This window comes from Mastigoproctus giganteus, chromosome 10 (genome assembly GCF_048544385.1).
Source record: "Mastigoproctus giganteus isolate SK-2022 chromosome 10, ASM4854438v1, whole genome shotgun sequence".
NCBI classification, from domain to species: Eukaryota; Metazoa; Arthropoda; class Arachnida; order Uropygi; family Thelyphonidae; genus Mastigoproctus; species Mastigoproctus giganteus.
In genome coordinates, this window is record NC_143584.1 from 106,292,367 (window position 1) to 106,308,288 (window position 15,922).

Below are 15,922 nucleotides of genomic sequence, written 5' to 3' on the forward strand. Positions count from 1 at the left end.
TATACCACTTAGCTGTGACTGTCTTCTGCATGTCCAAAATGACACGTTCCACAATTCCACTCGATTTGAAAAATACAGCTATCATTTTCTTCTTTACAGATCGGGATTTTCTGACAATTACGGGTGTGTCGTCATCATCAAAGACCCAAACTTTGTTTTGAGCCTTGGTCGGCAGATCGTAATAGTACAGCCAAGTCTCGTCACCTGTCACGATGTTGTTCACATACCGAGATTGTCCCTTATCAAACTTTTTTAACATCTCCCGGCACCAAGTCACACGTCGTGTCATCTGCTCTTCAGTCAGTTGATGCGGCACCCAGAGAGAACAAAGTTTCTTCACGTGCAAATGATCTTGCAGAATCGAACGAATTGCTGGTGCATTTAGGCCCAAAGTATCCTCTATCTGTTGGTAGGTCACTCGCCTGTTTTCGTCAAGCATTTTCCTCACAGCAGTAACGTTTTCCTCCGTAACTGACGTTCGTGGCCTTCCCCGCCTCTCAGAATCCTCCAGAGTGAAATTTCCCCTTTGGAATTCTCTATACCACCTGAATATCGTTGTACAATGTGGACAATCTTCATCTACTGCAAGAGTCATTTCTTCTAAGCACTGGTCTATGGCTAAACCACGCACAAAATTATACCGCAAAACTGGCCTTATCTCATTTCGTGACCACGATGCCATCGCAAGCACTTACACTACTAATGAATAACTGAGCCCATCGACTTGGCGCGGCAGCTACTATGCACGTATGAACATGTCTCAACATGCAGCAACAAGCAGCTTCCTGTGATTCATTGTTGCGTCATATTGCAAAACTTTCCTAGTACCCTTTGTACTATGGCTCAGTTAAAGGAATTGAAGGCCAGAACATACATTATTCCAGCACTTTTTTGGTCAGGTAAAATTACACAAGACTGGATTTCCTATTCGGCCTATTGTTTCCTAGAGAAACTTGGCGTTTTCATCCTTAGCAACACATGTATATTGCATTATAAAACCCTTTAGGCAGGCGATACAATTTGGGATTAAGAACTACGATACATTATTTAATAACCTTAAGGATTATAGACTTGGTGACAATGACAATTTATTCTCACTGGATGTTACCTCATTGTATACGAATGTAAACGCTGAATACACATTAGATATTATTTGGGATATGTTAAATAATAACTCGATACCGATTAATTATACGAAGGTTCCTATTAAGGAAATTTTTCACTTAATTAAACTTTATCACCTTTTGAGACAAAGTGTACAAACAAATTTTTGGTTTGCCAATGGGATTGAGCATGAGCGGCTTAATATCAGAGATCTATCTCTCAACGGTTGAGAATATACATTTGACACCTTTTCGACCCCGTATCACATACTATGGGAGGTATTTAGAGGATGTTCTAGTTATTACTGATAGTAGTACTATCCAAGACATTTTACATTTGTTTAATAATATTCATTCTAAGCTCAAATTTACACTGGAAAGGGAGGATACGGATACAAAGTCATTAAATTTTCTCAATTTCACACTTACTCAGGACCCAAATAAAATCCAATTTAACATCTATCGAAAACCTACAAACACCGGTATGCTTCTACATTATAACAGCTATCACCCATTCAACTACAAAAGATCGTTTATCTTTAATCAATTTCTAAATGCCTACAAATATTCAACGACGGAATCTGCTTTGGGCTCAGAAATACAAATATTAACCAGCAGATTCTTAAACAGGGGTTATCCCCTTGCTACAATAAACCAAATTAGGGTACAAGCTAAGGATAGGGTACCAAATACTACCAACCAACAATAGTAATATCAAAAAATACTTTATTTCTGTCCCATATGTTGAACAGTGGCACAAACAGCTTAATAGATTCTTTAGAGATACCGAATTTAAAATTGTGGCCAGGCCAATACAGAAATTACACACTATATTGAACAAATACTCAGTCCTTTCCTTGTCTGTAACACAAATTAATGACCTGGTATACAACACTTCTTGCGGTGATTGCGGCTCGTCTTACCAGGGTTCGATGTGTTTTCCTTTGAATATTCATGTTAGTCAACACGCGGCCTCAGTTTGTGCTTCTTGTTCAGCAGTCAGAATTATCCTTTCCCGCCATTAACGAAAAACATACTTTTTTATTTAACGAGGCCAAAATACTTTGTGTCCAACGTAATTATACGTGACTATTAATTGCAGAAACCATAGAAATTAAATTACATGAAAATTCTGTTAATGTTCGTCGGCCATATCTCATCTCCGATTCGTGGGCGCATGCACATAAAAGCCTACAAATACTATAAAAAGGAATAATCCCTATTTAAGTTTCATACTCACCCCTATTCGGTAATTTTCATTCCTGTGATCACGACATATGGTTGAAAAGTGTTGTCAGCTTCAGGAAGGAAAATCGTTTTGCAATTTTTTTCATTAAATTCTTTTAATTAATTTTCTTATTTTTAATTGTGTTAAATTGATTTTTAATTGTTTTTTAAATTATTTGTTACTCTAATGTAAGTTTTTGATTTTTTCGTTTTAATTTCTGGAGAGTATCATACGGAAGTGTTCTATGTATTATATTGTGGTAAACTTCTCTTATTATTTTACAAAATTTATTTATTAGAAATTTAAGATGTTTAAACCTGTGTTAGAAATTTTATTGGGTTTCTAATTTTTTTTTAGTGTTCTTCTTATCAGACTGAACATTTTTTTGAGTGCTCTGCCCCTATCCCTATCTTTTTCATAAGCCCTTTTTTATTGCATGAAATATCATAACACGGAGATTGTTAGGAACACATGTACCACATTATAGCAGAATTGACTCTACTTGGTTTTGTGACAGATGTACTATGGCTGTTCATGAATTTGCATATCAGAATTTGCTTGTGTCCAAATGTTCCACTTCTTTTTCTGCCTACACTAAAGCTAGGAAAAGAGTGATAAAAATTTGCATTAATCAATCCAAAAATTTCAAACAGATAAAAGTAAAATTTTTGCTTCTTGTCTAAGTATTAGTAGTCAAGCCTTCTTCTGGCCTCTAACTGATATATTGATTACCATGGAAAATCACTTCCTTTTGTGCCAAACACAGTCCACTGCTTGCCACCTATGGTGCTCTGACAAAAGAACATTAGAATAATTCTGAACGGTCTTGGTGCTAAGAGGTTTTTAGGTCCTGATAGCATTTCTTCTCTTGTGCTGCCTTTTTTTTTTGCACTTTCCTGTTTCACTTGCATTTTTCTTTCTGTATGTGCAAGTCAATTTGCTCATATCCAGCAATTTCCTAAAAAAAAGGATGAGAAATTCATCAACGTAACTCCTTACACTGTCTCAAAATAATATTCCATATGATCAGTATGAATTCTGTCAGTATTAATATAATGGTAATATTTTGTCTTGTGTTATCATCCATGAATAAATTTAATGGAAAAATGAAACTGAAGCAGTTACTCCTAACATTTTCAAGATTTTTGATTGTAAAATACTTCTATTGTGTTGTTTGCCCCTTATTTTCCCTCTAACTGTTTACTGCAGGTGATGATATGTTGCTCTCTGTACTGTAACTTCTCTGTTAATGCTGGCCCCCCCAAGATTCAGTTTTTTCTCCCTCTCCTTACCTGTTATATATTAATAACCTTCTTTCAGTGACTGCAAATTCTAGTTTCCAATGATAGTAAACTATATTCCATCGTACAGTTTGAGAAACTTTCCTCTGCACAAAGCAAAGTTGAAACTATTTGAGATACACTTAAATAGAATATCAACCACCAATTTGCTTATGACAGCTTGAAGAACAGGGTGGATGCCCTTGAAGAAATTAAATTGGTGGGGGGGGGGCGATCAAGCTCTTAGTTTCCCACGTCAGTGCCACAGCTTGCACTTGATCATCAGGCAACACAGCGGCAACTCTCAAGACAGAATACGCTGGTCCCACAGCAGCTAGCAGTTGTCAGTGACTGTCTTGTCAGGGAAACAGGAAATATATTGTGCAAAAATGATAGGTGTAATAGGACCAGGGTATGTCTGTCAGGGGCAAAAGTTGATGATGATGATGCTGTAGAGCAGATACCATCTTTTAAGGGCACAAATGACATTAAGAGAAGGATATCTGCAGATTTACTTAACAAGTGCAGGGCAATGTTGAAAAAAAAGTTGCGTTAGGATTAAATTTGAGAGTTTTTGCAAATTCTGCCCTGGAGAGATTGTGTAAGGCTCGTGGGGTAGATTTTTCTCAGCATGCATCCACAGGAATGAGATACACTTAAATAAAAATGGTGAAAGTATATTTGCCGATGCTAAGTGGACAGCATTAAATGGGTTGGAAAACTGCTAGTATGGGGGCATTAAGTGGGTTGGAAAACTGCTAGTTTGCAATAGCCGCAGGCATATAAAGTGATACTTGCACTGCTCCTGTTAGAATGAGCAGCAGCAGCCTTGAAAGCAAATTACTTTTTATTACTAAGCATATTACTATTTACTTGATAAAACAAGTAAATACATGGGCTGCATTCAATTAACTAAGAGTAACACACAGAATGCCTGTTCCCCTCTAAGCCCCTTAGAGGGGAACAGGCATTCTGTGTATTTATCAGACACTGTCTTAAACACTGATAGATCCAATGTCTTTCTATCTCAGGAGATTTAGAAGTCCAGTTGGCCTGCCTCCCTAAAATCCACACATACACACCTTCTCGATGGTAAGCCCTGTTATGTCACTTAGGTGGCAACAAACACGTAGAGTGGTTCTCTTCAAGACACCTGGTTAGCATGAGGAAGAAAAGACCAAACCCTCCAACACATGACAGCACAACGAAACAAATGGTCCTCGGTCCCCAGCGGCTTTCATTCCCCCTCTTACGACAGCAAGAGGATCAGAGTACTAAGAATCTCTGGGTACGACCAGGCTGCCATGCAGAGAAACTGAACTTGGCCTGTTACAACATAAGATCGCTCATTGGTGAAGACTGGATATTAGAGCTGGAAAATGAATTATAAAATGCAAATTGGAATATCATCGGTTTGGCTGAAACAACAAGAAGAAATGAATCACTTATAAGTTTATCAAGTGGAAATCTGCTGTACACCAATGGAAACAGTGAAAGGAGTGAAGGTGGAGTTGGCTTTCTGGTCCATAAAGATATAAAAAACATTTTGGAATTCAAAAGTACATCTCCAAGGGTGTCAAGACTAATACTCAGGATTTCTAAGAGGTACAAGCTAAAGGTTATAATGATTTGTGCACCAACATCGAGCCATGATGATGAAGAGGTTGAAGAAATGTACACCAAAATTGAGAGCCTTCTAGATGAGCAGAAAACCCACTACACTATCATTATGGGGGACTTCAATACAAAGGGTGGAAAGAGACAAAACAGCACAGCAAGGGGAACTATAAGAAATTTTGGAAATGAAAGAGGTGAAAGACTTGTGGAATTTGCAGAATCTCAAGGATTGTCAGTAATGAACACTTTTTTCAAGAAAACGGTGAACAGAAAGTGGACACGGAAGAGCCCAAATGGATTAACAACTAATGAAATCGACTTCATCCTCACTAACAGAAGATATATTGTGAGTAATGTTACCATCCTCAACAAGGTAAATGTTAGAAGTGATCACAGAATGGTAAGATGCACACTTGATATAGATGCAAGAAAAGAAAGGAAAAAACTGACTCAAGTAAATAATATGGTCTTTCAGATAATAGAAGAGGAGAAAAAGCAGTATATACTGGAACTTAAGAACAAGTTTGAGCTTCTTCAGACCTTTCAGGAACAAGATATTGATGAGGAATATTACAACTTTCTGAAAGTGATAAAGCCCAAGAAACCTATAGGTAAAAAGAAATCTAAAGAAGAAAAAATTACTCAAGAAACACTTGTCATGATGAACCGAAGGCGATAAATGAAGAGCAAGATAAACACTGACAAGGAGAAAATTGAGTATACTGAGTTATGCAAAGCCATTAGAAAGAGACTCAGAGAGGACATAAGACGATTTAACACAAGAAAAGTAGAACAATCATTAAGGGAAAACAAAGGACTTAAATCAGCAGCCATGAGCAGTAATACAGAAAGACAAATGATACTGAAACTGAAGAATAGCGATGGTGTACTTATAAATAGCAGAGAAGGCATAATTCAAATAGCAGAAGACTACTATAGAGATTTATACAAGGAGCGAGGGAATGATGCCAGCACTAGGGAAGATGGGTCGCAAATTATTAACACATACAACATACCCGATATCCTTCCTGATGAAACAGAAACATGTGTTGAAGAAAATGAATAATCAGAAAGCCCCAGGGGAAGATGAAGTTACTGTAGAGTTGTTAAAATTGGGAGGAAGAGACATGGCACAAAAACAGACAACACTCTTCACAAAATGCATTAGAAAAGGTGTGATGCCTAAGGAGTGGAATAATGCAACCATAGTTTTTCTGCATAACAAAGGAGATAAATCAGAAATTGTAGACCAATTAGCTTGTTATCCCACATCTACAAGTTGTTTACAAGGGTCATTACTAACAGATTAGAAACAATATTTGATGGGAATCAACCAAAAAAGCAAGCTGGTTTTAGGACAGGATTGTCAACTATGGATCATCTTCACGTAATATCACAGCTAATGGAGAAAGCAAATGAATATAAAATGCCATTACAACTAGCATTTGTGGATTATGAAATGGCATTTGACTCCATACAGCATAAGGCAATGTTTTGGGCACCAGAAATACAAGGCATAGATACCCCATATGGGGGCTTACATCTGGTGAGTATGGGCTTGGCACACCCAGGGTCCTGAGCTGGATATCATCATTCTTCTCTTTCTTGGTGATTCCTTTCTACTTCTCTCTCTATCAGGGTAACCTGGGATTTTTTTTTTGACTGATGCAGCATAAGCCTCAGGCTTCCTCGCACCATATGGCTAATAATAATAATAATATGATTTTGAAGAAAATATATGAGAACACTACCTCCTTTATTACATTAGACAAAGACAGTAGTAAATTTAAAATTGAGAAAGGAGTTTGACAAGGAGACAATATCTCTGAAGTTGTTTACTGCTGCCCTTGAAGAAGCTTTCAGAAGATTAGACTGGTCGCAGAAAGGAGTCAATGTGAACGGAGAGTACCTAAACCATTTATGATTTGCAGATGACATTGTGGTCATAAGCCATGATCCCAAAGAATTAGAGGAAAATCTTAATCAGTTATGCACAGTTAAAAAGGATTTTGGACTAAAGATGAATATGGCTAAAACAAAAGTAATGATGAACAAGTATGCCATAGAAAGGGATATAATGATTGAAGGAGCAATAATTGAAAAGGTGGAGTCATATACTTATCTGGGACAAGTCATGAGCTGTAATAATGATGAATGGCTGGAAGTCAAGAGAATTTTGGATGAATAGCATTCAGGAAATATAGTCGCATACTGACGAGCAATATCCCAATTTGTCTGAAACATAAAATAATGAACCAATGTATACTACCCACCATGACTTATGGAAGTGAAACTTTTGCACTTACAAAAAGAATGGAAGAGAAGCTGAGAACAACACAGCAAAAAATGAAACGAATTATATTGGGAATCAGACTGTTAGATAAGAAAAGAAACACATGGATTAGGCAGCAAACTCAAGTAAAGGACATTCTTATCAAAACTAAAGAACTAAAATGGTCTTGGGCAGGACACATAGCTCGAAGAAATGATGACATATGGGCTAAGAAAATAACAGAATGGTATCCAAGAGGAGCTAGAAGGAAACCTGGAAGACAACGACAGAGATGGACAGATGAAATTCATGAGTTTGTGGATAGTAAATGGATGGCCATTGCACAAAACAGAAGGAACTGGAAAGTTGCAGGAGAGGCCTTCATCCTGTAGTGGATTGATAATGGCTGATGATGAAGAACATGTTCATATACACCAATGCTATGAATATGGTAAATAAATTTGAAGTGCTGGCCAAGACATCAAATGCAGACATTGTTGGGATTTCAGATATGTGGTGTCAGTCAGATATAAGGAATGCAGAATTTTAATATGGACAGAACAATTTATACAGAAAGGACAGACAGGATAGGAGGGGTAAGGGGCTATGCTCTTAGTTAAGAAGCACATAAAATCAAAGGTAGTGCATCGAGTTGACATGGGTGGCCAGTGCAATGTTGTCTGTTTCCTGTGATATAAGCACTGGGAAAGCAAAAAATGAAAGTGAGTGTATTATAGGCCTAATAACTCTAATGAGTACAACGAACGGCTCTACAGAGAAATAGAATGGCCAGTAAACCAGAATGTCTTTTAATGGGTGATTTTAACTTTCCAGATATTGACTGGAACTTGTGAGTTGGTGGATTTTGTGGATTTATTGGATGACTGCTTTCTACAGCAGCAGCATGTTCGAGAAGCAACTAAGTGGCAGTGATCACGGTTTATTGATTTGGGATTTACTTAAAGATGTAACTACCATCAGGGGTAAAGGGAGGTGTTTTTGCTTTCATAAAGTTGAGTATAGTGGTTTCAGACAGTTTTTAAATTCTATATGGTGGGACCAAATGATGATGTTGCCATCATCAAATTCTAAATGGGAAGCGTTCAAGGAATTAATCATAGAAGCTGCTAGAGTTTTCATACCAACTAAGAAATACTCTAAGTGGATGTCAGATGAATTGATGAAACTTGCAACAGAGAAGAAAAGTGAATGGGATGCATATAAATTATCAGGTGGTAGATAAAAACTAGTCTCTAATCAAGTCACAAAGCAGGTCAGGCATGTGAAGGCATATTATGAGAAATATTAGCAAAGGATGCAAAGAAAAACAGCAGACTTCTTTAATTATGTAACCACTAGAAGGAAGAGGATGAATCAGTTTGGTCCACTTGACATTGATGGTATGATTGTTGATGATCCTGCTCAGGTAGTTGACCAACTGAATGAGTATTTTTCATCTACATTCACATGAGGAATTCTCTAGGGAAGTGGAGGCCAGAAGTTTATCAAACTCTAACGGGAAGCTAAATGATTTTGTAATAACTGCAAGGGAGAGAGAGAGAGAGAGAAATTGTTGAAGTCAAACATAAGAAAGGCACCTGAGGCAGATGGGATCTATGCAAGTATATTAAGGAAGGCAGTGAAGAAAGTAAGCAAACCCTTAGCCATTATCATGAGAGCATCCTCGGTTTCTGGGGAGGTCCACACAGACTGGAGATGTGCAGATGTATCCCCAATTCACAAAGAGGGATCAAACGAAACGGTGGTAAGGTTAATTACAAACTTCTTATTTTTAATTCTGTTCCAGGGAAAACAATGGAGTCACTGGTAAAAGAAGTAATGTACGATCATCTAGATAGATTAGGGGTGGCAAATCGTTTTCAGCATGCATACCAAAATTGGCTAAATCTTTTAAAAAACTACGCTTGCATGCCCCTCGGAAGGCTGTATTCAAGACATTTAATCACACAATTTTGTCAAATTTCGTCAGTACATCTCACCACTGACTTCAAACAAGTCACTGCATGAATACAGCAATTTACTGAATGGTGGGACATCACTATATGCCTAGCAGACAGAATGGGTGTGTGCAGGTCACAACTCAAGGTGGATTCCTGGAGTGATGTTGTTTTGAAGTTTGAAATTTTTTTGGGATGCTCTGAATTCCGTGTGCGTGGGTTTGCCACCCCTGATCTAAACCATCAATTCTCAACCTTTTTTAATACTTGTACCACTAAAACCAAAATTGAAAAAATTCGGCACCACTCTTTAAAATATGTATTTATATTATGAGGAAAAGGCAAGAATATTTGCATAAATAAGGCTATGTTATAAATTATACATATTTTTATTTCATTTTTAATACAAAAATTGAACAAACTCAATAATAAATATTAAACAAAACAATACAAAATAAACTATAAAATACTTGATTAACATAGTGATTTAATTGTAATCAATAACAATTAAATGCAATAAATCGGGAGAACTTGAACAAATATTTAACAAAAATAATTGACTTAATGTCAATACTTGAGCGCTTGTTTGACAGTATTTAGTTTCTTTATATCTGGTTCTATTTTACTTAATTTCAAATGTAATTTTGGCTCCAAAGTGAGTCTTGTTCTACATTTGTTTTTTAAATACAGCATAAAAGAAAACCCTGTTTCGAACAAAATGGCATTAAAAATTGTATTGCTCTATCTGAAATTTCTTTAAAATCTTTCTTATGCTTAATCCAAAAGTTGATTAAAATGTTGTTTGTGTAATCATCCATTAAATTTCTGTCACAAGAAATTTCTAAAAGTTGCTCTTTTTCTTTAGAAGAAAGATATTGTGGTACATAATCTGAAGAAAATGGATTCCTGATCCAGTTTTCTTTTTCATAATCTTCTGGGAAATACAATTTGAAATTAAGTATAAATAAAAAAGTACCCAGGGTTTGGTGTTGGGCTCATTGTTGTTTTCTGTGTTTATCAATGATGATGAAGCATATCAGACTTAATATCCAAGTTTGCAGATGATACAAAGGTTGGCAGGGTGGTTAATGACAGTATGCGAAGTTTAACATTGGTCAAAGCAAAGTACCGCATATGGGTAGCAATAACCCCAGAGTTACGTACCACTCTGAGTGTAGTGGAAAAAGAAAAAGACCCGGGGTAAATTGTGCAGTCTGATATGAAGTTCTCTGAACAATGCACACAGGCTGTCAGGACAGCTCATGGGGTTTTGTTGGTGATATACAGGAAAGGAGGTGATTATCCCATTGTATAAGGCAGGCTACATATTGAGTACAGGTAGTTCTCGACTTTACGAGTTATTTCATTCCTAGCGCACACTCGTAAACTGGGAATTTATTTCACGTAGACATAAGGTTAAAAATAGGGGTTACGTTCTCGACAATGAAATTAGTTAGCTAATTAGTTTATGTTTAAACAATGATTGATTTACCCAAAGAAATGAAAACGTCACCTGTAAAATCAAGCAAATTATAATAGTAGAGAAATTATTTACGACTTACAAATGTTAAAGAATGTTTATTCTTCAATATCATCGACTAAATGCACACTCGTTGATCATTATTGGCTCGGCACTCATTGGTTTGTTGCTCAACGAGTCGTCTTCTTCAGAAATGCTTCAAGAGGCATTTGTTTCCAAGATAATATCTTTTAATTACAAATTTCATGATTGCGTGCATAAGCATTCTTTAACGGCACACACAAATAGCAACTAACATGATTCGCGTGGAGTAAAAAGTTTATGAAAAAAAGGAATGAAGAGAAGGTTCTGAAAATTTATTTGTTTTTTTTATACAATTGAAGATTTCAGTAAAGGGGAAACACATTTCACCATAATAATGAAAAAAACAACACAATTCTAGGTATCGGTATTTTCCCAAATGCAATTACATCGAGTTTATTACCCGTTTATAATCGCTTGCAGTAACAGAAAAGCCCGATAAACTGGAAAGTGCAAATTGTTTTATGGTCGTGACCTCCAGAAATGTGCTTTAGAAAAAAATCACAAAGGTGTTTAAAATTGATTCTTATAACGAAACATATGATAACGATGAAAGTGTTGTGCATTTTAATGATTTGAATTGGTAACTAATACAATTTACAAACCACGCTCACAACCTTTTATATGGCCTTAAAAATGACATTTTAGAGAGATAAATAGCTTAGTTATACAGCAAAAATTTCAACTTCCGATATCTTGAAACAAATTACCAAAAAACAATGTGTTATTGGGTTCACATTACAATAGTTTAACGATATGATGGTGTCTCTGGAATGGATTAATACCGTAAAACTGGGTACATTGTATTGTATAGCTACACACTTGGTTTGAAATGCATTATTTGTGAATGTTTTACATTCATTTTTTGCAATTAATGTTCATATTTTCGGTTTTGTCGACACTTGATATTTGGGGGAAAAAAACTTGTAAACCCGAGAACTCGTAAAGCGAGAACTGCCTGTACTGCATACAGATCTGGAGGACTCATTTTAGGAAAGATGTGGAGCTGCTGGAATGAATACAAAGGGCAATGAGATTGGTGAGTGTAAAAAAGGGGTGCTCTTACCAAGAAAGGCTTAAATTCTGTAAATTGCAACATCTGGAGACTAGGCACTTGCGAGGTGATGTGACTGAGATGTTTAAGGCTTTGAATGGATTTAGGAAGCTCAATACTGATAGGATTCTTCCTCTTGCTCAGATTATGCACCTGAGGGGGCACAAATTCAAATTGAGGAAGTATAGTTGCAGAATAGATGTGTGGAAGTTTGTCTTTATCCAGTGGGTGGTTGATTGCTGGAGCAAACTGCCACCTGTTGTTGTGGAAGTCGATAGCTTAAATAAATTCAAGGAGGTACTAGATAAACCATTGGGAAAAATGAATAGATGAAAGTGGAGGTGTCATTTTTTTTTTTTTTTTGGCTGATGCTATATAACTTGCTTTCTTGCATCGTTTGCCACTGGTAATGCTTATCTCCATATAATTCTTCAACAGGGGAGGGGAAAGAAAACTTCGTTCTGTGTTATTTCTCACAAAAAAAAACAAAAAATGGCTGCTTCTCCCATGATTATCTTTGATAACACTAAGCTCTCTAGGCAAGATCATATAATATTACTGGGGATCACACTGAATTATAATCTTTCTTAGTATAAGTATATTTCAAACATTGCTTCCTCTGCATCAACAAATGTATTTCTTTTTTACCCTCACTATCACTTTTCTTTTAAGCAGCTGATAACTATATAAATCTTAAATCTGTCCTACCATGGAATATTGTTCCCCATGGTGCTCTCAAGGTTAATTAATAAGTTATCTTTTTCAAACTCATCTCCTAGAGTTTGAAAATGCTTTCCTTCTCTGTGGGCACTGTTTTTCTGCTATTCTTCCGAAGCAGACTAATCACATGCCTCAATTGGTCAACATTCATTCATTCATTCACCTTTCAGCTTAAAACTTGCAGAAATAAATTTTTCTTTCTAATTTATTCCTTTTACTTCAGTTCTCTTGAATAACCTCTCTTCATAAGTATTTCCTGTTAGTTAAAAACCAGGAAAATTCAAGTCTAATATTAGATAGTACCTTGTCTTCTCTGGCCTCAATCCTTACTCAGTATTATAGGATCTTTAAAAAAAAAAATACTTTTGGCAGTTGAAATTTTATCAAATATATGAAGGCCAAGATTATCCTTGATATTAATTTAACTAATTTTATTATCAAGTAGACACCAACTTGTAACCTGAGTTAAGCAATATTTAAGAATAGAGAAAACATCAACAAACCAGGGAAGAAACTGAAGTTAAGAGTAGTGACAAACCCTAGAGCCAGCTCTGGACAAAAATGTGCTATACCACAGAATCAATGTTCAAAGTACATTACAGTACAGGTAGGTCCCATTTTACAATGGTCCATTTTACGACTTTTCACATTAACGACTGTTTCAAATTACCTGAAAAAATTGAAAATAACAAAAAAATCATAACTCAGCAACACCTGCAAGTCCAAACATGCACTAGGCATTTCTTTTGTTTTTTGTAGTGCATTGTGGGTGGAATGATAGCTACGCCAAGAGTTATTATTATTATTAATAGCCATATGGTGCAAGGAAGCCTGGTGCTTATGCTGCACCAGGGAAAAAAAAAATTCCCAAGTTACCCTAAGAGAGAGAGAGAGTCAAAAGCAGAAGGGAATCACCAAGAAAGAGAAGAATGATGATATCCAGCTCAGGACCCTGGGTGTGCCAAGCCCATGCTCACCAGATGTGATCCTCTGGGGTTCTTTGTTTACATTCAGTGTGCCATGTTCGTTTCATTGTGAATTTTCCCTCAATTGTTAACGGGTTACACAGTGTTATTTCTCATTAATAATAATTTTTGTGTAACCATGAGCTCTAAGCATATTGCAGTTTCTGTGCTGGGGGGGCCAAAAAGAGTGTAAAACACTAACAATTAAGGAGAAAATGGATGTGATCACGTGGAGTCTGGTGAGCATCGGTCAGATGTGTGTAAGGCGTTGAGTTTAGCACCTTCTACTGTATCAACGATTATGAACAATGTTGATAAAATAACACGCCACAGGGATAACAAGTGTGTCATCCTCCAGACCAACTTATTCATTCAGTGAGACAATGGAAAAAATGGAGAAATTGTCAGTGTTGTGGGTTGATGATATGAACCAAAATAACATTCCTGTTACACAGGTGGTAATTCTGGACAAGGCAAAGTCGTTATTTGACGAAATATGTGAGGAGTCTGGTAACACTGAAACATTTACAGCCAGCAAAGGGTGGTTTCATCAGTTTAAAAACTGTTGTAAAATCCATGTGTGTCTGGTGAGGCTGCTAGTGCTGACATTGCAGTGGTGGAAGAGTATCCTTCCGAATTTAAACACTTAATAGACGAAGGCAACTACCACTCTGATTTAGTTTTTAATGTGGACGAAACAGGAAGTGGAGTAATCACTTGAATAAATACATACTCCACAGGAACAAAGTAAAATTTTATTTTATTATTTTATATATAAGTATAAATAAATCATGTGCATTAAATGTTTAAAATATTTAATTATTTATAAAGAACAGAAATATTAGTGCATACTTGGAAAAATTTTGGGAATTTTGGAACCTATCTCATTCAATTACATTATAATTTGGTCTTGTTTTACTTTTCATTTTACGACCCTGTTTTGCTGGAACCTAACCATGTCGTAAAGTGAGTCCTACCTATATACTTTAACATGACAGTAGTTGAGTGAGATTAAATCTATATTTTGTGCACATCAGTAATTCACTATTTATGGAAGAGATTATCTATAGATTTAATGAAGCATATATTTTTCTATCTTTGCCTACAGCATTTTCTTGTTGTTCCAAAGTGACATCAAAGTGGTCACTGCATTATATGACTGGCCACATAGTTGTAATTTGCAAGAGTATTTTGTACTAAATTAAAGTTTACTTAATAATTGATTCCACTAAAAGAGAGAAATGCAATCCTTTTTTTGCATGGATTCTTAAAGGCAAATGCGATCATTGATGGGAGTCCCAAATTTTACTGTATATTTGAATATAATCATTTCCCCCTTCTCTCCCCCTTATTTATTTAAAATAATGCACCTATTTATTTATTTTTTGACAGAAACCAAAATCCGCTTGATCCAAGTGCTCCAGATATGACGCAGTTTACATCAGTGGAAGAGTGGTTGACAAGCATTAAGATGAATCGCTATCTAGTCAACTTCCAAGAGGCAGGAATTATTAGTATAGAGGCTGTTTCCAGGCTCACTGTAAAAGATCTAGTAGTTCTTGGAGTGACTTTAGCAGGACATCAAAAGAAAATTCTCAGTAGTATTCAAGCCATGTGTGTTCAGTTGAGTGCCAACAGTGGGGATGGTTTCTTACTTTGATGTTTCTATTTATATTGTGGAGCAATATAACAGACTTCTGACAATCTGGAGAGAGAGAGAGAGAGAGATGTAAATAGTGTGAATATAACCCCCTCCCAATCCATTTTGTAAAATATTGATCATTCAAAGTGTGGACAATTGTAACGTGGTGCTCAGAAAGAAACTGTGACTGTGATTGTAACAAATGCCATTAAACTTAATGCAGAACACTCCAGGGATTTATACCAAGCCATTTTTAATACATCAGCTCAAATTCAAAGTGTTTTTTTTTTTTTTTTTTTTTTTTGTTTATTAACTTTTCTACTGCTTTGTCCATCAGGTATGTATTATAAAAATATATTTTTTCCCAAATAATTTTATTTTTAATCATCTTGGTACTAAATATTCCTTGTGCATTGCATGTGTGTGTATTATGTAATCAGTTGTTGAAGGGAAAACCCTCATCAGTGATCACATTACGTTTTATAGTGGCAGATTATTACCTCAATTTTTTGTGGTTTAGCC

The 15,922-nt window shown here is 36.0% G+C and overlaps 1 protein-coding gene across 2 annotated transcripts in view; it reads left to right on the top strand.

Moving 5' to 3' along the window:
• LOC150079203 (ephrin type-B receptor 1-B-like) overlaps positions 1 to 15,648 on the top strand; it is a 452,380-nt gene extending 436,732 nt beyond the window's left edge. For both annotated transcript variants that reach the window (XM_090383683.1, XM_090383684.1), the window contains exon 16: positions 15,151 to 15,648. In XM_090383683.1, coding sequence (XP_090239809.1) covers positions 15,151 to 15,418 — 268 coding nt within the window. In that variant the 3' untranslated portion in view covers positions 15,419 to 15,648. The remainder of the gene's footprint in view (positions 1 to 15,150) is intronic.
• Positions 15,649 to 15,922: the final 274 nt, after the last annotated feature.